This window comes from Microcaecilia unicolor, chromosome 1, assembly GCF_901765095.1.
Source record: "Microcaecilia unicolor chromosome 1, aMicUni1.1, whole genome shotgun sequence".
Lineage (NCBI taxonomy): Eukaryota > Metazoa > Chordata > Amphibia > Gymnophiona > Siphonopidae > Microcaecilia > Microcaecilia unicolor.
Genome location: NC_044031.1, coordinates 104,232,139 through 104,254,921, shown reverse-complemented (window position 1 = coordinate 104,254,921; position 22,783 = coordinate 104,232,139). Strand labels below are relative to the sequence as shown.

General features: G+C 44.8%; 1 protein-coding gene across 2 annotated transcripts in view; it reads left to right on the top strand.

Annotated features, from left to right (window-relative positions):
• ACBD5 (acyl-CoA binding domain containing 5) overlaps window positions 1-22,783 on the top strand; it is a 99,937-nt gene that overhangs the window by 31,363 nt on the left and 45,791 nt on the right. For both annotated transcript variants that reach the window (XM_030199279.1, XM_030199280.1), the window contains one exon: window positions 15,666-15,884. In XM_030199279.1, coding sequence (XP_030055139.1) covers window positions 15,666-15,884 — 219 coding nt within the window. The remainder of the gene's footprint in view (window positions 1-15,665; window positions 15,885-22,783) is intronic.

Here is a 22,783-nt window from a genome sequence, read left to right as displayed (position 1 = left end):
ACAGTACTTCTTCCAAAGCAGCTTCCTGAATGGTAACATGGACATGCTGAGGAAGTATTAAGATATTGATGTTCAGTTTTAGATACTACCCTAGGCATGTAAGTTGCAAAGTATTTGTGACTTGCTTTATAAAAAAAAAAAGGAGTAAAAGACAATACACATCTCTGTACTGTTCCAAGCATGTTAATGTCACTTACTGGACTGTTTTGAGGTAGTTAGCACTGAATTGTTGTGACCTGTTAGGTCAGTACTTTCTAAACCGGTCCTGTGGAACTACTATCCAGTCAAGTGTTCAGGATATATACAATGAATATGCTTGAGAGAATTTTGCATACACTGGGCCTCCAGTGCATGATGATTTATCTAGATACTTATTGTGGTTATGCTGGAAACCTGACTGAATGTGGTGTCCCCAGGCTAGATTTGGAAAGCCCTGTATTAGGGCTTCTGTATTGGTGAATTTGTGCCCTACTTTGTGTTTGTATGCATTCACCTTCTGTGCCTGAATGTAAGTCACCTTAAGTTAAATTGCTGATGTACTGTTAAGTTAAAAATCACTGTCATTAAAATAATCCATGGTACTTGAAGATTGGAAAGTGGCCAATATAATGCCAATTTGTAAAAAAGCTTCAAGAGGTGATCCAGGAAATTAGACTGGTAAGCATGATGTTAGTGCCAGGCAAAATGATAAAATCTATTATAAAGAAGAATAATGTTACTGAATATGTAGTCAAACATGGTTTAGTCAGTATGGATTGAGCCAAGAGAAGTCTCACCTCAAACATTTATGACTTTTTCTGAAGGCATGAATAAATATGAGAATAAAGGGGGGCTAATTAATGTAGATTTTCAGAAAGCTTTTTATCAAAGTTCTTTAGACTCCTAAGAAAATTAAAAAGCCACTGGAAAGGAGGCAGTGTTTTTTTTGTGGATTGGGAATTGGCTAAAACATAGGAGAGTAGGGTTAAATGGACATTCTCTCAGTGGAGGAAAGTGAATAATGGCATGCCTCAGGGATCTGTACTGGGACCGGTGCTTTATAATGTAAATGAGAGAGGAGGAGAGAACCGGCTGGAAATCCCTGGGTTATTGATTAGTCCCAAAAGGGAAATGGGACTTGATATACTGCCTTTCTGTGGTATTTTGCAACTACATTCAAAGCGGTTTACATATATACAGGTACTTATTTTGTACCTGGTGCAATGAAGGGTTAAGTGACTTGCCCATAGTCACAAGGAGCTGCAGTGGGAATTGAACCCAGTTCCCCAGGATCAAAGTCTGCTGCACTAACCACTAGGCTACTCCACTCCAAGAGGAAGGTAAAAGCCAAGCTCCAGCAGACTAGGGAAATGTCTGGAAGAAAAAACCTAGGAAGACTGTACTTTGTAGCTTAGGAGGGGTTCGGAATTGCCCTGGATTATAAAGAGGGTGTGTAACTGCCCTGGAGTAAAAGAAAAGGAATTTGGAATTGCCCTGGGTTATAAAAGGAATTTGAGAACTACTCTTGGATGGGGAAAGGGGAGTGTTTGGGGAACTGCTCTTGGGTGTAAAGAGTATTCCTGAGGTAATCCAGCTAAAAGTCTGGGGAGTAGTAAGTTTGGGACAGGAGTAATAGAAGGTGTGTTTAAAGGGAGCCTTGTATGTTGTGTAAGGTATTTCCTACAAGCTTGTAAAGAGGAGTAAAGGTGTAGTTGACTTGGGAAGCCAAGAAATGCTTTTGTTGCGTTATGTTACTCTCTGGAAAGTGAAAAGGGCAGTCTTGTTTAAGTGAATGAAAGTTGTGATAACCAAATTTGTGAAGGCTTGTTTATTTGCTAGGCAGCTGCCTAGTAGAGGGAGGGTGGCTGATACCTGAGAGGTTAAATTAATGGGCAGAGTAGCTCAGCCATAGTAGAAAGGGAGTCCCACAGGGCCAGCTGCTTCCACTACAGAAAAGTAGACTCTATTCAAGCAGTCCTTGGTTCCCATGGAAGAGTTAGGACTGGTAGAGACTAATAGACGATTCACCACTGGAGACGTGAGTCCAACAGTCTTTATTATATCAGAGATAACGACCTGACACAGGCCGTGTTTCGACGCTAAAAAGCGTCTGCATCAGGGGTCAATCAATACACCAAGTAATGAATGCAAAACGAAGAGTCCTACTTGTATATGTGTTGTCAACTCACTGATCACGTAGCACCAAACAGAATATGCTGGATATAAACTATCAGAGCAAAATGTTGAGGAGGGGGTTTGTTTTGCGATCTGTAACTGTGCTTCACTGTGTGTGTGACACAGAGAGTTTGTCTGTTTGTGTGTCACAGATAGCGTTTGTGTAGAGGGTGTGGCGGGCAGGGTGTTTGCGGGGGAATGTGTGTGTTTCTGTGGCCCCCCCCTCCGTCGCTGCCAGTGGCCCCCCTCCCTGTCTCCCTGCCATGTGCGAGTGTGTGTTTGTGACAGAGAGAGTGAGTGTGTGTGAATGTGTTTGTGAGAGAGTGTGTGTTTGTGGGAATGAGAGTGTTTTACAGGATGGGCCCCCCCTCCCTCCCTGCCAGGTGGAAGTGTGTGTTTGTGATTTTGAGAGAGTGAAACTGTGTGCAAGTGTCTCTGTGCGAATGTGAGTGTGTGTGAGAATGAGAGTGTGTGCCAGGGTGGGCCCCCTCCCTCCCAGATGCAAGTGTGTGTTTGTGACAGAGAGAGAGTGTGTGGCAGTGTGTGCCAGGGTGCCCCCCTCCCCTCCCTCCCTGCCAGATGCAAGTGTGTGTTTGTGACTGACAGAGAGTGATTGTGTGCCTGTGTGTGTGTGTGTGTGTGTGTGAATGAGAGTGTTTGCCTGGGTGTCGGCCCTCCCCCCTCCTTCCTTGCCTGCCTGCCTGCCAGTGAAGGGGACTTATGTCACTCCTGCATAGCATGCTAATTCTGTCTTGTCTGTGAACTGGTGGATTGAGGAGTTCATTTGTTCCCCCTGCGGGTGGTGGATTTTTGGCACGGAACGGCACCGCCTCCGGAAAGGGGCGGAGCTTGTTTAGAAAGGCAGCTACCCCCTGAGGAAGGCGCGGGATTTGTGTGTTTGTTTTTTTAAGCGAACGCCGCTGCTTTTTCTTCGCTGTCCCCCTCCTGCTCCTCTGTGGCACCTATTAAGGCAAGGTGGTTTTGAAGTCCGCAGGAATCATTGACAGCTGATTCGTCTGCAGGAATCATTGACCGCTGATTCATAGGCAGGGAAAGGAGTGGAGCGTATTTCCCTACTCCTCCCCCTGCCTGTTTCGCGATAACGCCAGCTTGGAGAATCACCGCATGAAGAGCTTGCAGAGTAAGGGCCGCGATGAAGAGGTGGTTTAGTGGCGGTCTTCGGCCGCGCTTTCCTCACGGTTGGTCCCCGTGCTGGTAGTTACCCCCTCCTCAGGAAGGGGCGGGACTCGTGTGTGTTTTTTTTTTTTTTTTCCTGAACGCCGTTGCATTTTCTTCGCTGTCCCCCTCCTGCTCCTCTGCGTCGCCGATTAAAAGGCAAGGTGGTTTAGAAGTCCGTGTGAGTGTTTGGGAGTGGGAACCGAACTGTGTGCGCATCACCTGAGGCACAGCCAATCAAAAGCGCGACACGGTCGGTGTGTGTCTTTGCTCCGCCCTCGATGTCATCACATTTGACGCGTGGGCGGGGCAAACACTCATGGACGAAAAGTGGTCTCTGCCGCCTTACTTTAGAACGTTGGGAAAGTGAGGCTTCATTAGAACATTGGAGGTGTGTTTTATATAGAGAGATGGCATCAACTGTTAGACATATCTGAGGTAGAAGGCACATTAGGAGAGGTAGTTAGAGTGCAAGATACTATATAATTTTGTCGAGTGAGGTGCTCTATTTGATTAGAAAAATACTTCGTAGCTTTTTGAACAGTGTGCTTATGAGTATTCCAGAGTTCTATAAGCATGCAGGGTGGAGGTAGAACAATGCTTCCTTCATAGGCGTTCTTTATGGTGAAATTGACATCTCAGCAGCAAGAATGAATAATCATACCATGGATTATTTTTATGATGGAGGGGTTGATAACTATGCTCAGCGCCTTGGGATGGAATTCAATAGTGAAGTCTGTTTGTTAGTCAAGAGAATTGCTTTGAAAGGACCCAGTGACAGTGAAAATGCTTGACAAAAGTTATCCAACGATAGATGACTCAGATCTCTATACTTCTTAGTATGTTCTTGGGTCTTAGCTTGGAGAGCCATGAAATTCAAATGTGATACGAAGATAAGTCTGACAGTGGAAGGGGGTGTGGAGGGAGATGTCTTAAGTCAGATGTGAGTGTCTGAGGCACTAAAATATTATCTAAAATGTGTCCCACTGTACAAGTCAGATGGTTAATGGGTTAAAAAAAGGTAAAGATCTTGAAGAGTAATAATGTTGGCACTAAATGGCACCAAAAGATCATCTAGATAAATATTGAAATCTCCTAATACTATGGGATAGGAGAACATAAGACAGTGAGTGCCCAGTAGAGATTGCAGTGATTTGATAAGAATGAGTAGAAATGGGCAGTGGTGGATAGACTTGCAAGAAATCCAGTATTCATGTTGAGGATACCTGAAAGGCAAGGGATTCCAGTGGAGAGGTCTGAACTGAAGACAGGGCATGTAATGTCAGATAGGATTGATTTAGGACAGCTAGACCTCTGCCTCTACACCTTGATGTAAAAAAGTATAAGTGTGAGTAACTGGTTGATACAACCTGAACTAAATAGGCTACCTCTGTTCTTGGAGCTATGTCTCAGTGATACGTAAGATATCTAAGTCATGCAATTGAATCAGATCCCTAAGTGGATATTGTTTACCTCTTATAGAGCACAAATTTAAAATATTCAACCTAAGGATAGCCTAGGAGGAGAAATAAGAAGGAAGGTCTAAGAATTTAGTGTAATATTGCATAGAGTTCTTATCGGTGGGGGGGAGCTGTGACACCAGTGATCCCGAGAAGTACAACGGAGTAGACAAATAGGATAGAAATTTGTGTCGTCAGTTGTGTCCTCAATTGCAGACTAAGGATCATGACCTGCGCCTTTTATTTATTTATTTATTAGGATTTATTTACCGCCTTTTTGAAGGAATTCACTCAAGGCGGTGTACAGTAAGAATAGATCAAACATGAGCAGGAGGCAATTGGAGCAGTAAAAATATTCGAACAACAATACAAAGTATGGCATGGTATACTACTTAACACAATCTAAATTACAGGAACCACTGGTTTAAATCTAATTCCTTATTCTATTTCCCAGTTGGTACTTGAGTATTGCTCTCCCAGCAAATGTCTAAATTACTACTTTTATCCAACTGGACCTCAATGCTTCCAAGCTTGACTGGTCTCCAAGAGATCACACTTTGCTCAATATTTAAATGAGTGCCAACGCTATTGGTCCAATTGGATAAAAGTAGTAATTTAGACATTTGCTGGGAGAGCAATACTCAAGTACCAACTGGGAAATAAAATAAGGAATGGTATACTATTTGCAATGACAACACAATATGAACTAGAACATTATAATTGGTAGTGAAGGGTATGGCAAAGTTGTAACATATAGATGAGTAAGAAAGTAGGAAGAATTGGAAAGTAGGGTGATTGAAGAAAGTTGCACGTGAGGTCAGGGAGATGGTTAAATATGATCTCAGCTAGGGTAGGAGTGGATAAACATGTTTTGCTGCAGTATGTGCAGCCCGAGTCAATCCTTGTGTGTGTGTGTGTGTGTGTGTGTGTGTGTGTGTGTGTGTGAGTGAGTGAGACTAACAAGTTAGTTACTTCTTCCATTAAAGGCTTGGCTGAAGAGCCAAGCTTTCACCTGCTTCCTGAAGTAGAGGTAGTCTTGTGTTAAGCGGAGCCTTTCAGGCAATGCATTCCAGAGTGTGGAGGTTACTCCGGAGAAGGCTCGCTTGCAGGTATCACATCATGTAATGTCTTGTGGAGAGAGTGTAGTTAGTGAAAGTCCTTGGGAGGACCTTAGTGTCCTTGGCGGTGTGTGGCGGATCATCCTATTCTTCAGATACTCGGGGCCATTTCTTTTCAGGGCCTTGAAGATCAAACACAGAGTTTTAAATTTAGCCCTGTATTGTACTGGTAGCCAGTGAAGTTTTTGCAAAAATGGTGTGATGTGGTCACGTCACTGGCAACCTTCTATGAGTCTTGCTGCTGCATTCTGAATCAACTGGAGCTGGTGCAGGCCCTTTGTAGTCAGACCATTGTACAGTGCATTGCAGTAATCCAGTCTTGATGTTACCATGGCATGCACAACTGGGATAAGATTTACCTTCTCGATGTAAGGCGAGAGGCAGCGTAGCTGTCGCAAATAGTAGAAGCAGCTCTTGAAGGCTGCTTGGATTTGGGGAATCAGAGTAAGTGTTGAATCTAACTGTATTCCAAGGTTCCTGACTTGTGATTTGAGGGGGGAGTTCATACTTCCCAAAAGGGATTTTGATGTCAGGTATGTATCCACTTGTGTTAGGGACCCAGAGAAGCTCGGTTTTACTTGGGTTCAGGCAAAGTTTGTTGTATTTAGCCCATTCTTGAATTGATGTTAGACAAGTGATCACTTTATTCAAGGCTGTAGGTAAGTCAGGTTCAATGGGTATGAGTAGCTGCACATCATCCGCATAGATGTAGAACTGAGTGTCCATTGATTGAATCAGCTCAGCTAGTGGCTTGAGGTAGATATTCAACAGAATAGGTGACAGTATCGATCCTTGTGGTACCCCACAGGTCAGTGTCCATGGTGGTGATGAGTTGCTGCCAAGCATTATGGATTGTTGCCAGTCTGATAGATAGGATCTGAATCAGGCAAGTACTGTTGCGTTAATACCTGTTTCTGTCAATCGTGCTAACAAGATATCATGATCCACAGTGTCAAAAGCTGCTGAGATATCTAGCAGTACTAACATCGAGGCAAATCCCTTGTCTTGGTTTCTGTGAAGATCATCTAGCAGGGATACGAGGACCGTTTCTGTTCCATAACTAGGCCTGAATCCAGATTGACATGGATCTAGCCAGTTACTCTTTTCTAGCCATTCATTAAGTTGATCACAGACTGTTCTATGAGTTTCCCTAGAAACAGGATGTTGGATACTGGCCTGTAACTTTCAAGTTTGTCCTGGTCAAGGTTGTTTTTCTTCAGCAGAGGGTGAACCACTGCCCTTTTTAATGTTGTTGGTAATTGCCCATTAGAAAGAGAGGTGTTCACAATTTTTGTGGCGCCTTCTATAAGGCCCATACTTGCCTGCTGCACTATCTTTGATGGGCAGGGATCGAGGGAGCAGGTAGTTGGTCGAAGGTCTCTTAGGATTTTGTCAAGGCTCTCCTCTGTCATTAGGTTAAAAGTGTTCCATCTGTCTCTGTTAGGAGGGGTGAGTTTGTGCACACCTGGTTGACTGGTTGGGGACTGGGTGGGATTGCCTGTAAATCCTGGTGGAGACTTTTAATTTTGTTGGCAAAGTATGCAGCAAAATCATTGCAGTTCAGTTTAGACTGGGCAGGCTGGTTTTGTTGTGGGGGTTGCAGTAGGCTGTTTACTATACTGAACAGCTGCTTGGTTCAATTGGCAGCAATTCATTGAGAGAAATACTGTTTTTTGGTTGCTGTTAAGGCTTGGCAGTACTTTGCCATGTGCTTCCTGCAGTTTAGCCTGTCTTCATCCAGGTGAGATTTGCGCCATCTCCTTTCCAGTTTTCGTCCTTTGCGTTTAAGGATCCGAAGTTCTGGAGAAAATCAAGGTGAGCGTTTGAGTGGGGCATACGACTTTTTTTAGTGGTGCTGTTTTCTCTAAGGTCTTGGCTAGGTGTGTATTCCACTAAGCCACGGTCCGCCAACACACTTATGCTTCCCCCAAATATGCCCTAAATATTACAGTGGGGCCCTAAAATATCAATATATCAGGAAAACTGAACAAGCCAAAGTACTATAGAATACTACATAGAAAATTGATGCTAACAGTATGCTTTGGTCACACACACAGAACACAAATGCCAAATACAGAATAAGAGACCACAAACCATAAACAAATTAAATCAAAATCCCAAGAGGCCAGACCTTGCATTTAGCACAGCACAGAGAAATACAAAGAGATGCATTTTCTCCTATAATGTGGAAAATATGATAGCATATGCAAGAGACAGTGTTAGGGGAGGTACAACTAGGGCAACTGCATTTGGCCCCCTAGCCAGAGAGAACCCCAGGCCAGCTGGAAACTGAAGAAGGTGCAGCCTGTTAGTAAGCTTTGGGGTCCCCTCCTAAATATCTGCCTTGGGCCCCAGCCATATTCTAGCACCAGCTCTGGCAGGATGTACATTTCAAATATGGCATAGTCTAGTCACAAAATAGAAAAATAAAATTATTTTTTCTACCTTTTGTTGTCTGCTCATTTTATTTTTCCAAGTCATGTTGGTCCCAGGCTCTGGTTTCTACATCTTTCTGTCTTCTCTTAACTCTCTCACCAAGGTCTCATGTCCATTTGATATTTCTGCTCTCTCTCCATGTCCACTCTCCATCTTCTTCCATCTCTGTACCTCTGTCTTCCTCCATGCTTAGTATCCCCCTTTCTCTGTGTCCCTATATTTCTCTGTCCAGCTTCTCCCCTCTCTTTGTCCACAGTACCATTATATCTCTACCCTCTCTGACCCTACCCCGTCCAGCTTCTCTCTCTCTCACTCCCTCCCCTTTCCAGGATCTGGTTTAGTTACTTGATGCCCTGTCTGCCCACACACCCACCCTGCCCTCCCTTCCTCCCTCGTACTGTGGGTTTAGTTATTTGTTCCCTTTTCCTTCATCTCCTTGGTCTGGTACCTCTGTTTCCCTTCCCTCCCCGTGCTGTACCAGCAGTTCTCTCCCTTCCCTCCAGTTCTCCTCCCCCTCTTCCTTCCACATCCAGCAGCTCTCTCTCCCTTCCATCCAGATTAGAGAGTTGCACGGGGACAGAAATGCGACCCATCCCCATCAGAATCTAACCCGTCCCCGTGAGTAATCTCCCCTGTCCCCGTGAGTGATCTCCTCCATCCCCGCCCGTCCCCATAAAACAGCCAGTTCCCACCATGAGAGAAATAAACTGCCTATACATATAAAAAAAATAAAAGTAGTTCGCTGAGCTCACCTCTGTTCAGTTCTCTTATGTGGATGACTCAGTCACTCACTCACAGTCACTAGTAGTACTCACTGCCCCTTCTCTTCTGGTCTGGCTCTGGTCACAGTACCACAGCTGCTGGACTTCTGCTGCCTTCCAGTTCTCTCTCCTTCAGTGCCAGTTGCTCCGTCCTGCTCCCTCCCTCTCTCCTCTGTGACACAGCTGATCTGCTCCTGCTACCTCTGAGAGTCCTCCTCCTCCTGCAGTGCTCCTCTTGCTGCTGCTTGCTGCTGTCCTCTCTCCCTCCTACAGCACTGATGATGAGTCTCTGATTCTAAGCATGGTCAGAGTCTGCCTTTATTCACTGGTAGCGGACCTGGCTGGAGCCTGCTGTTCTCAGCAGTATGACATCATTAACGAAGTCCAACTGGCTGGCAAAAAAGACGAGAAATTTCATTCTCCTGCTCTCTGACTCTGAGTGGCGCCTCATTGGAGGAGAGCTTGGTGTCTCCGCCCACTAAAAGAAGAAGAGGCGAACCAGCAGCAGACATTCTTTTTGAATGTTCATGTAACCATGCTTTGTTTGAAATTTGAATCTTCTGCTGCCCCTTTCCGTGACCCGCTGCAGCTTTTTCATGCCGTGTGCGGGTTGCTGGATTTTGGGCGGCTTTTTTTTTTTTGGCCGGGTGTTTTTTTTTTTTTGGCCGGCCGCGATTTTTTGGCTGCGGCCTCGATCCCCGCGGCACTCCCGCTGACCAGGGCTCCGTTCCTGCGGCACTCCCGCTGACCAGGGGGGGGGAACCTGCAGGATTTCCGTGGACTCCGCAGGATCCCCGCAAACCCCGTTCCCGTGCAGACCTGTAATCCAGATCCCCTCCTCCTCTTCCTCCCACATCCAGCAGCTCTTTCTCTCCAGCCCCTCCTCCTCCACCCACATCCAGCAGCTATCTCCCTTCCACGCAGATCCCCTCCTCCTCTTCCTCCAGCAGCTCTCTCCCTTCCATCCAGTCCCCTCTTCTTCTTCCTCCCATGTCCAGCAGCTCTTTTCCTTCCCTCCAGTCCCTTCTTCCTCTTCCTCCCTTGTCCAGCAGCTCTCCAGCCCCTTCCTCCTCTCCCTCCCATGTCTAGCAGCCCTTCCCTCCAGTTCCTTCTTCCTCCCTTGTCCAGCAGCTCTCCAGCCCCTTCCTCTCCCTCCCATCAGCTCTCTCCCTTCCCTCCAGTCCCTTCTTCCTCCCTTGTCCAGCAGCTCTCCAGCCCCTTCCTCCTCTCCCTCCCATGTCCAGCAGCTCTCTCCCTTCCATCCAGATCCCCTCTTCCTTTTCCTCCCACTTCCTGCAACTCTCTCCCTTCCATTCAGATCCCCTCCCGCCTCTTCCTCCCACATCCAGTAGCTCTCTCACTTCCCTCCAATCCCTTTCCTCCCACAAGTCTGACTCCGGCAAAACTATCCCTTTTCTCCCGCGGCTCTGGGTACGGCCGTCCGGGAGGCAGCGTTTAGCGTTGCCTGCCTGCCCTGAAATAATAATTCTCCCCAGGCTCAACTACATTGGTCCCTGCATTCTCTTTTTCGCCTGTCGCGCAGCGCTGCCATTCACACAGGCAGCTCCGTTCACCCCTGCCGCGTCCATCTGGCCCTACGTAAACAGGAAGTGCATCAGAGAGGGCCGGATGGACGCGGCAAAGGGGAGCGGAGCTGCCTGTGTGAATGGCAGCGCTGAGCGACGGGCGAAAAAGAGAATGCAGGGACCGATGCAGCGGAGCCTGGGGAGAAGAATTATTTCAGGATAGGCAGGCAATGCTGAATGCTGCCTCCCGGACGGCTGTACCTGGAGTGAGGAGAAAAGGCAGCTACAGCGAGCGAAGGATGTTGGATAGGCGGGCCTGCAGGGAAAGTGGCTGGGCCTAGGCCCGTTCAGGCTCGCCCGTGGCTACGCCCCTGTGTTGGATATTGAAACCTGTTGGGCATAGTTCAGCCAGTGGTAAACCCCCACTTTCATCTAGCCAGGTTTTACTTATTCCTAGGATGTCAAGATGCTGTGCATTTATGGCATCATAGATCACTGAGGATTTCTTTGCAGCTGATCTGGCATTCACCAATCCTATAGTTCCCAAGGGTGGTCTGGGGGTGCTATGGGTAGCTTTGATGTGACAATGAGGTGATATTTTAAGTACTGTTATATAGGTGTTTGACCTCTTGCACTTCTGCCTTCTCCCACACACTACTGGGATGCTTTCATGACACATTTTTGTGTCAGAAGCTAGTTAGGCAAAATTTCACTGGGTGGCGCTGGGCAGTCTTCCTAGTTGGCAATGCAGGGTTCAGGCTTTAGTAGCTGAAAGAACAGACCATTTAAAGTTGTAAATTCAGACCAGGCCTGTGAGATCAAAGTGTTTCATCAAATAGAGAAACAAATGGCTGCACTTAGCACTTCTGTGTGAAATTCTTGGAGGCAGTGCATAGGTTTCCTTTAGTTTTAAGGAATCTGAAAGATTCAGAGGTATAGAAGTAGATTATAGATTATGTAGATAAAATAAAAAAAATTAACTCATGGATTGCAGGTATGAACTTTAAAGTTTCTGGTTCTGATATTCTTGGATGGTCCAATTGATGCAGGTGAGGTAGGCTTTTTCTTTATTGTTCCAGAGGAAGGGTAGATGTAAATAAGGATCCAGCTCCAATCTCAGAGCATGAGGAGAGTTATTTAGGGGAGATAACATTTCCTTTCTCCAGCCAAAAATAAATGGAAGACGTTCCGAGTAAAATTGAGGACTGGTACCTCAACACAGGCTGAGCAGAAGTCAGTAAAAGTTGGGGTTGTAAATGAGCAGAAGATAAGCAGAAAATGTAGTTATTTAGTCTAAGTTGCAGAACCTGATGTGAGTCCAGCCAGCTACAACCCACTTTAGTGTGCATCACAATAGTTGGATGAATTTGATCAATGTATTTTTATACGTCACCACCCATCAAATAATTCTTCTGAGCAGTTTACAGTTTCAATCTAGGAAGGGAGAAGAAAAGCTATACACGATTTCCAATATAAAGAGATAAGAAAAGAAAGATAGTGGATAATACATTAACATGGGAAGTAGGAGTAAAGGGACAGGAAAGTGTGGCTACCAGGACTGTGCTGTCCACCGTCGAGTGCATAGGCAAAAAGGTCAAATGCCATAAGCATCTTTAAATAAGTGAGTTTTCAAACCAGCCTTGAATCTTGCTAGGCTTCATTCTAGCAGTAGATAGATTGGAAGAACATTCCACAATGTGAGATCCACGGTGAAGAAACAGGTGCAGATGAAAGCATGGCAGATAATGCGAAGCAAAGGAATGTCAAACGTTATGAGCTTGGGAAGAGCATAGTGCTCGAGGAGGGAAATAAGATGAAAGGTAATGCGGTACACCCAAGTAATGAATCTTGTGAATCAATATGAGTTTGTGATTCTATGAGAGATGAACAACCAGTGCTTGGAGGAGTAGCCTAGTGGTTAGTGCAGTGGACTTTGATCCTGGGGAACTCACCAACGCTACTGCAGGGTCTTTTTTAGCACATCTTTGTAAAAGGGACACTGAGATTGTTAAACATCTTAAATCTATTAGTTCCTCTGCAGCATTGTTGGATTTAGTACTTTTTTTTGTTATTTGTCACTATGTAAAGAATTGGTGGCTCTATGTGTGACTCATTTGGTTAATCTTTCCTTAGAAGTTGGAGTGGTTCCAAATCGTCTTAGAGGCTGTCATCACTCCTATCCTAAAGAAGGGTAACAGCTTGAGAGATGGCTATTTGGAGTTTTGGCCCATTTCCAATTTGTCTTTGCTAAATAAAGTACCGGAAAAAATAGTGATACTACAGTTAAATGATTTTCTGGAAAGGAATGATTTACCACACAGCTGCCAAGCAGGGTATCAATGCCAGCATAGTCTTTATTGCTTATGATTGTGGATGAGATTTTAGTACAGTCAGATCAGGGCTATGATGCCTTATGGGTATAATTAGGTCTTATTGCTGCTTTTGTTATGGTAGCACATGTTAAACTATTACAGTATCTTAAAATTATTGGAATGAGATCTATGGTTTTGAAATGGCTTGAGTCTTTTCTAATCGCACAGTCTGCATAAATTTAATCTAAGAGGAAATTGGCAAAGGGGGTTCCGCAGGGATCGCTCCTTTGTCCATTCTCTTTAATTTGTACTTGTTTCCACTAGCCAAAGTATTGGGAGGGAGATGTTGCCGTTAGCTGGAGGGGCAGGGAGTTGGTTCTGCAGGGATGCTGGTTTTTGGTTCCCTGAGCCAGTGCCTCACCTGGCCTGTGCCTTGAACCATTCCTGTTGGCCACTAGTAATTGCTGTTGTGAAATAGTTGGGTCTGTCTGTGCAGCATCCTCAGACCCTGATGACCCTGGGAAACAGAAGCTTTTTCTGAGAACAGAGCCACCAGGATGACTGTTAAGAAAGTTAAGGGGTAAAGTTATCAAGTTGCATTAAGGCTCTATGTTGTGCTATTTCCGCCTTAACGCATGCTAACGAGCACTAATGTGACTTAAATTCTCTTGAAGACAAGCAGACCATTAGTATTGTCACATCTGGGTAATGTCATCTGATCGAGCATCCCAGTGCACATGCATGAGTGTCTTCCTGCCTGACACACATGCATAGGCTCTTCAGTCTGTTTTGTTTTTCCTGTGGGACAGAGAGGTTTCGTCCTCATGGTCTCTCCTCAGCACTTTCAACAGATACTTTTTCGGTGCCTTCCCGTGCGGATTTTCCTTCATTTTTTTCCTCATTTTCTTCATAGCTTTTATTTTTAGTACTTGTCCCTTTATTTTCTTATTTTTTTTCGACTCTTCAAGCTTTCTTTCTTTTTCCCGTAGCTCTTAAGCCCCTTTCAGACCTGAGGACTGACCTCAATTTGAGCTTTGCCCATTTTTGATGCTCAAAATTGAGAAATTTAATTTAGCCACAATTCTTTTCTCGATATCCAAGAAGGGGGACCCCCAGTGGCTTCAAAAAGTGCATCCAGTGCAGTTAGATGTTCTCTCTATCAAGCCCACACAATTGGTATATTTGGTGCCTTGGACCTAACCATGAGTAACTCTTGTTCTCTCTGTTTAAAAATGTAGTTGAGGACACAGATGGTGCAGTAGGTCCAGCCCGAGAAGCTTTTTGGTTCCTTGAAAGTTGGTCCATCAATATTGACTTCAATGGTTGCTCAGACCTCATCTACCACTGGGGAGCACTTGCATCGAGGTCTCCAACCCCCCCCCCCCCCCCCCCCCCGACATCAGTTGCTGATAGTAGGCCCTGGGACCGGTCAGCGTCAGATCCAACAGTGATGCTGAGTGTCGAGAGAAGCCAAAGAAGCATAAACATCGGTGCTCTTCGAATAACGGTGCCAGGAGAGCTGGGGCAACAGCATCGCTACTACTCGATAAGCATCGGCACCGAGAGGCTAGCCCCCCCCCCCCCCCTCTTTGGTGGAGTTGCCAGTGCGACAGCCTTCGAGCAGTCAAGTTCCCGCTCTCGGTTTCACACTGGCTGTCTCAGGCTTTGTCCGAGCCAGCTTCCCAGCCTTTACGATGCCTGCCTTCAATGAGCGATACCAGACTGTGCTCAGGGAGGAGCTGGCACAGATGTTTCAACTGCATGCCACTCAGCCATCAAGGGTGCTTGTGCCAGCTGCAGCTCAGCCTCAACTCCTTTCTGAGGCTCCTAGATTGCCCGTGGAGTGGTCTTTGATGCCAGTTCCTCGACAGGTGTGGACATTGACCCATTTGGTACCGCTCTCTACATTTGGGGAGAAAGCTTGGGAAGAATAGGGCTGTACCTCTGCGCCCTCTGAGTTTTGTAAAGGAGATTGCTTCAACCATCCCACTTTTGGAGATGGAGGAAGAGCCTAGGACATTGTTGTTTTTTGTGAGCCTGGTAGCTAGGGATTTCCAGATATCAGAATACTAATGGCCTGCTTGTCCTCGGAGAATACAAAGTTGCTCACCTGTAGTGGTGTTCTCCAAGGTCAGCAGGCCAAGTATTCTCACATACCCTCCCCAGTTTCCATAGGAGTTGTATTCTTTCAGCAGTGTTATCCTACTGAGGAACCTTCACTCGTGCATCAGGTGGGAAGGTACATGCACGGTGGGGCGCCGCTAGAATTTTCTAATATCTGTATACACTGGGCAGCATGTGCACCAGGCTCTATAAGATGATGTCACCCAGATGTGAGAATACATGGCCTGCTGTCCTCGGAGAACACCTGCAACAAGTGGGTAACTTCGCTTTGCCATAACACAGTGATAACTAAGTCACTGTGGGCTACATAGGAATGAGCTTCTTTGCATGTGCAGTATCTCATTACAATTCTATGTGTTGGTGAACACTGCAAGTCATGTTTATAACTGGACAAATAACCATGGATTTAACCATCCCATGTGCAGTTTTCAAGGGCTTTACCCTCATAAGTGGCTTAAAATTTTGCCCTACTCATGAATTTTTTAAGATGTGTTAAATTTATGTGTAAACTTTGGCAGTTCAATATTTTTTTAATTAAATACTTCCATTGTGTTTTGATTAGTACAATGTATTGTGACAATGTTTGCTTGTTTCACAGAAGCAAAGATTATGAAGCAGGATCCAGCAGCTGAGAGAGGTCCAGAGGTCAGCAGTGTCACCAGTGGCTTTGAGAAAAATGAGACTGGCTTTGTCCCAGACATACAGACGAAATCCTCTCTGAATGATACATCCATTGGCAGAGACTTTGCTGAAGATGAGCAAAACAACCAACTTTCTAGAGTAATTGCGAGCAGTACCGACAAAGATAAATTGACAGGTCAGTCCTTTCAGGGGTCTTGTCTTGTGCAACTCTATGAAGGTGCATCCAAAGGGGCCTGAGAAGAACAGCTCTGAAATATAGGTAGTTGTTTGTCAGATTAAATGCTGCATATGACATCAGAGCCATTAATTACTTCTAGCTTGTTTTATTAAGGAAATTACCAACAGCAAGTGCTGTCTGCTGCAAGACCTATTTAATTCCTGTGGGCTCTGCAGCAGATAGCACAACTAACTGGGAGCAAATGATCCCCTAAATCTATTATATAGAGCAGGCTTGTCCTCAAGGGCTGCAAGCAGACCAGTTTTTCAATATATCCCTAATGAATATGCATGAGAGAGATTTGCATGCCCACCTCATCCATCGTATTCAGATCTCTTTCATGCATATGCATTAGGGATATTCTGAAAATCTGGGCTGCTTGCAGCTCTTGAGGATAGAACTTGGGACAAACCAGATAAAGAGTAAGAGGCTTGATTTAGAATTTTTAGTTTACAAAATTAGGAGTAGACACACTTTTTGAGTGGGTTTTTGGGGAGGGGGGAATAGTACAGATCAAGACAAGGAATGTCCAACTCCTTTTTTTTTTTTTTTTTTCATATTTGAGCAGTGATATGTATGTTATAGATAACTTCTGAGGCACGCTGACTTTTTTATTTTGAGCTATATACTGATACGTACTTTTTCATTTTTTTTCCAGTGTTTTTAGGGTTATTTTAAATGACAGAAATATCAGCAGTTCAAACATATCTTGTACAAGTATACAACAGAAATATCTCAGAATTATCTAACACACAATAGTATTTTAAGCAGTTAGAACTTGATTTTATAATGGCACACCCACGTGCAAAAGCCAAGAAACTACCTGTTTTGTAAAGGCAACGTGAAGGGGCATAATCGAACGGAAACGACTATCTCCATGGGCGTTTATCTCCGAGAACGGGTCCGTGAAGGGGCGGACCGAACTGTATTTTCAAAAAACATGGACGTTTATCTTTTTTTGAGTTGGGCGTTTTTGTTTTTCAGCGATAATGGAAAGCGAAAGCGCCCAGCTCAAAAACGAATAACTCCAAGACATTTATTTGTGAGAGGGGCCAGGATTCGTAGTGCACTGGTCCCCCTCACATGCCAGGACACCAACCGGGCACCCTAGGGGGCACTTTTACAAAAAAAAAAAAAAGGTAAAACAGCTCCCAGGTGCATAGCACCCTTCCCTTGGGTGTTGAGCCCCCCAAATCCCCCTCAAAACCCACTGCCCACAAGTCTACACCATTACTATAGCCCTAAGGGGTGAAGGGGGGCCACCTACATGTGGGTACAGTGGGTTTGGGGGGCAGTTTGGAGGGCTCCCATTTACCAGCACAAGTGTAACAGGTGGGGGGGATGGGCCTGGGTCCACCTGCCTGAAGTCCACTGCACCCCCTAATAACTGCTCCAGTGACCTGCATACTGCTGCCAGGGAGGTGGGTATGACATTTGAGGGTGAAAATAAACAGTTGTGAAACGGCATATTTTGTGGTGGGAGGGGGTTTGTGACCACTGGGGGAGTCAGGGGAGGTCATTCCCGATTCCCTCTAGTGGTCATCTGGTCATTTAGGGCACTTTTTGGGGCCTTATTCGTGGAAAAACAGGGTCCAGGAGAAGTGCCCTAAATTCTCGCTAAAAACGCATATTTTTTTTCCATTATTGGCGAAAGGCGCCCATCTCTGATCGGCAGATAACCACACCCCAGTTCCGCCTTCACCACGCCTTCGACACGCCCCCATCAACTTTGTCCGCATCCGCGACAGAGTGCAGTTGAAAACGTCCAAATTCGGCTTTCGATTATACCGCTTTATTCGTTTTTGTGAGATAAACGTCTATCTCCCGATTTGGGTCACAATATAGGCGTTTTTCTATTTCGATTATAAGCAGGATAGTCACCTATATGCCTATATAAAACACGCTCCCAGAACCAACCCCCGAAAAACACATGCTCTGAAAAGGTGTAAATTGGTGCATGTATTCTGTACATATACGTTGACACTTTGCTACCCTGGCAATGCTTAAGCGCAGATCTCTTACAGTCAAAAATGTGCATAGCTTGAATGTTAGAAGATTAACAGTGGCTTCTCTGGGCTTCTCTGATGGTGTTTCTTAGATTTTGTTGGCTTTCAGAAGAACTTCGACTGGAAGATATCATTTTAAATGGCAGAAGTTTCATCTGGTATGAGGGTATGGCCCTTGATCCCTTCTTTTGACCTATATAAAAACTGCTTGATTACCGTCTACATTTATTAGGGTTCAGCTTAGTATAGTTAGAGCTTTATTGCCACATAGAAGGTAAACCTATTTCTGCATGGCCTTCAGTTGTTGATTCATGCAGAGCTTGCTCTTGTTGAAGTTCATCTGATGAAAGCTCCTTTGAGCCACTGGATTACTTCAGCTCACAGGGTTAGTGAGTTCCAGGCTCTCATAGAAGATCCATCGTACACAAAATTGTTTCAGTGATAGAGTGGTTCTGCACACCTTTCCAAAGTTTCTAAGGTACTGTCTGATTTCCATCTTAAGCAGGAAAAAAGGTTGCTAGAACTATTAACTAAACCACATTTGCCTTTTGATTGTAAAAGCTTTGACTTTCTATCTGGATAAAACCAAAGCCCATGGGAAGTCCACTCAACTTTTTTTTTCTTCACCCTAACAGGATAGGAGCTGCCGTCGGCAAACACATTCTGTCTTCTGGCCAACTACATTTCCTTTGCTTATAGGTAGGCAGATCTGACTTGAGAGGGTCACTTGGACTTCAGTCCATACATTCACATGTCACTACTGTCTAGAGCAAGAGGGGGAGGGGATGACGTCACAGCCAAGGTGGCTGGCTGAGCTGTAAACTCCGCATGCCCCATCACAAAAACATTGGTTATCCCCAGCATCTTACCCTCTACGACACAGAAAACCATGAAATCCTTAAGAGGAGTTGAAGAGGAAGAGTTTGAAGATGGTATGTCGCATTTGCAGCATACAGCTTTGAGTGAATTTGCTAATCAGCCACACACCTACGCTTCCGAAGCAGCTAAGATGGTGACGTCCGGCGGCTTCACCATCACTAAAAGTAAGCCTAGAGAAGATGCAGGGCAACGGAGCCCTCCAGAGAATTCACTGGAACCCCTCAGCAAATTTTGGGAGTTTCTGCATGAAATTAAGACTAATATTAAAGCAGTCTGTGAGAAACTCTCTACCCTAGCCATTGATCTTCGCAGGGGGAAGGCCGACAGTCACTCAAAAGCGCATGGTTCAGGATAAGGTATCTTTCAAAGATATCACCAAAACAGAGAAGCTAGGGTACCCTGATAGTGAGGTTGCAAAAGAGACCGTAGTAGATCAGGTTTCCTTAAATAAAAATCAGACAAAATATTGCAAATTAATACTGTCAAGTACTGAGCATGATGTATAGAAACAACAAACATAGTTTGAAATGTCTATATGCGAATGCCAGGAGCCTAAGAAATAAGATGGGAGAGTTAGAATATATTGCACTAAATGAAAAATTAGATGATATAGGCATCTTTGAGACCTGGTGGAAAGAGGCTAACCAGTGGGACACTGTCATACCGGGGTACAAATTATATAGTAGTGATAGGGTGGATTGAATAGGTGAAGGGGTAGCATTGTATATTAACAAGAGCCTTGAATCAAATAGATTGAAAGTTCTGCAGGAAACAAAACACTTCTTGGAATCACTGTGGATTGAAATTCCATGTGTAAAGGGGAAAAGGATAGTGATAGGAGTGTACTACCGTCCGCCTGGCCAAGATGAACAGTCGGATGCAGAAATGTTAAAGGAAATTAGGGATGCAAACAAACTGGGCAACACAATAATAATGGGTGATTTCAATTACCCTGATATTGACTGGGTAAATGTAACATTGGGGCACGCTAGAGAGGTAAAATTTCTTGATGAAATCAAGGACAGCTTTATGGAGCAGCTGGTACAGGAGCCGACGAGAGAAGGAAAAATTTTAGACCTCGTCCTTAGTGGAGCGCATGATCTGGTGCGAGAGGTAATGGTGCTGGGGCCACTTGATAACAGTGATCATAATATGATCGGATTTGATATTAGCTTTGAAGTAAGTATACATAGAAAATCAAATACGTTAGCATTTAACTTTAAAAAAGGAGACGATGATAAAATAAGAACGGTGGAAAAAAAACTTGAGGAGCAGCTGCAAGGGTCAAAAATTTACATCAGGCGTGGATGCTGTTCAAAAACACCATCCGGGAAGCCCAGGCCAAATATATTCCGCATATTAAAAAAGGAGGACAGAAGACCAAACAACAGCCTGCGTGTTTAAAAAGTGAGGTGAGGAAGCTATTAGAGCTAAAAGAAAATCCTTCAGAAAATGGAAGAAGGAACCGACTGAAAATAACAAGAAACAGCATAAGGAATGTCGAGTCAAATGCAAAGCCCTGATAAGGAAGGCTAAGAGGGACTTCGAAAAAAAGATTGTGCTGGAGGCAAAAACACATAGTAAAAAAACTTTTATGTATATTAAAAGCAGGAAGCCGGCAAAAGAATCAGTTGGATTGCTAGATGACCGAGGAGTAAAAGGGGCGATCAGGGAAGACAAAGCCGTAGCGGAGAGATTAAATGAATTCTTTGCTTCGGTCTTCACCGAGGAAGATTTGGGTGGGATACAGGTGCCAGAGGAGACCTGAGAAATTATAGACCGGTGAGTCTGACGTTCGTGCCTGGCAAAATGGTAGAGACTATTATTAATAACAAAATTACAGAGCATATTCAAAAGCATGGATTAATGAGACAAAGTCAACATGGATTTAGTGAAGGGAAATCTTGCCTCACCAATGTACTACATTTCTTTGAAGGGGTGAACAAACATGTGGATAAAGGTGAGCCAGTTGATATTGTGTATCTGGATTTAAAAGATGGAAAACAGAGTAGGGTTAAATGGTCAGTATTCTCAATGGAGAAGGGTAGTTAGTGGGGTTCCCCAGGGGTTTGTGCTGGGACCGCTGCTTTTTTAACATATTTATAAATGACCTAGAGATGGGAGTAACTAGTGAGGTAATTAAATTTGTTGATGACACAAAGTTATTCGAAGTCGTTAAATCGCGGGAGGATTGTGAAAAATTACAACAGGACCATACGAGACTAGGAGACTGGGGGTCTAAATGGCAGATGATGTTTAATGTGAGCAAGTGCAAAGTGATGCATGTGGGGAAGAGGAACCCGAATTATAGCTACGTCATGCAAGGTTCCACGTTAAGAGTCACAGACCAAGAAAGGATCTAGGTGTCGTCGTTGATGATACGTTCAAACCTTCTGCTCAGTGTGCTGCTACGACTAAAAAAGCAAATAGAATGTTAGGTATTATTAGGAAAGGAATGGAAAACCAAAATGAGTATGTTATAATGCCTTTGTATCGCTCCATGGTGCGACCGCATCTCAAATATTGTGTTCAATTCTGGTCGCCGCATCTCAAAAAAGATATAGTGGAATTAGAAAAGATGCAGAGAAGGGCGATGAAAATGATAAAGGGGATGGGATGACTTCCCTATGAGGAAAGGTTAAAGCGGCTAGGGCTCTTCAGCTTGGAGAAAAGGCGGCTGAGGGGAGATATGATAGAGGTCTATAAAATAATGAGGGGAGTTGAACGGGTAGATGTGAAGCGTCTGTTTACACTTTCCAAAAATACCAGGACTAGGGGGCATGCGATGAAGCTACAATGTAGTAAATTTAAAATGAATCGGAGAAAATGTTTCTTCACTCAGCGTGTAATTAAACTCTGGAATTTGTTGCTAGAGAATGTGGTAAAGGCGGTTAGCTTAGCATAGTTTAAAAAAGGTTTGGACGGCTTCCTAAAGGAAAAGTCCATAGACCATTATTAAATGGAATTGGGGAAAATCCACTATTTCTGGGATAAGCAGTATAAAATGTTTTGTACTTTTTTGTGGATCTTGCCAGGTCCACAATTTCGGGAATAACTTGTATAAAATGTTTGTACGTTTGGGAAGCTTGCCAGGTGCCCTTGGCCTGGATTAGCCGCTGTCGTGGACAGGATGCTGGGCTCGATGGACCCTTGGTCTTTTCCCAGTGTGGCATTACTTATGTACTTATTTTTTGTGTATCATAATACCTTGTGGAAACTTAAATTTTTAATGACATTTTCTCCAATGATGCCTTACTGGGATTCCAAAAATATCACCAACTTTATTTTTTAAATAAAGAATCTTGATTAGTTTCAATATGTAACTGTGAGTACATCTTTGAAATAATCTCTCTATGGGCCAGATGCACTAAACTTTAATGACTCTTTTACAACCCTTTAACGAACAAGTTTTAAACCTTGACATGCATTAAAGGCCTTCTTCCGAAGACGACAGCAGCTAACGAAAACGGAATGCAGATGAGCAAATTGTTTAGAAACCCTATTGGAATGAGATGCATCAAAGTTTACCGCTTGCCCTAACGCAGGAAAACCACCGGAAAGCTAACGAGAGGTCTATACCTCTCGTTAGGGATGCCCGGCTTCCAAACTGTAATGTTAAAAAAAAAAATCGTGAGGGAGGAGGCAAAAACGCTCGTCAGGACCGTCATTTATGAGCGTCCTTGCCCCCCCCCCCCCCCCCCCCGAGGTCACCGCTGCTCCCCCTGCATTAAAAAGCACAACTTTATCAGCCCCGGCCCTCCTCCCTCCCTCCCTTTCTCCTTTCTTTCTCCCACAGCTCTGCCTCCCGCCATCCTCGGCCCCCCCTCCCAAGTTCGCCGCTGCTCCCCGCTTCCCCCTGCAGCATAAAAATCCAAACTTTAGCAGCCCCGGCCCCCTCCCTTCCTCTCTTCCTTTTTTTCGCCCACAGCCCCGCCCCCCTCCACCTTACCGGGCCCGCGCAGCACCTCTCAC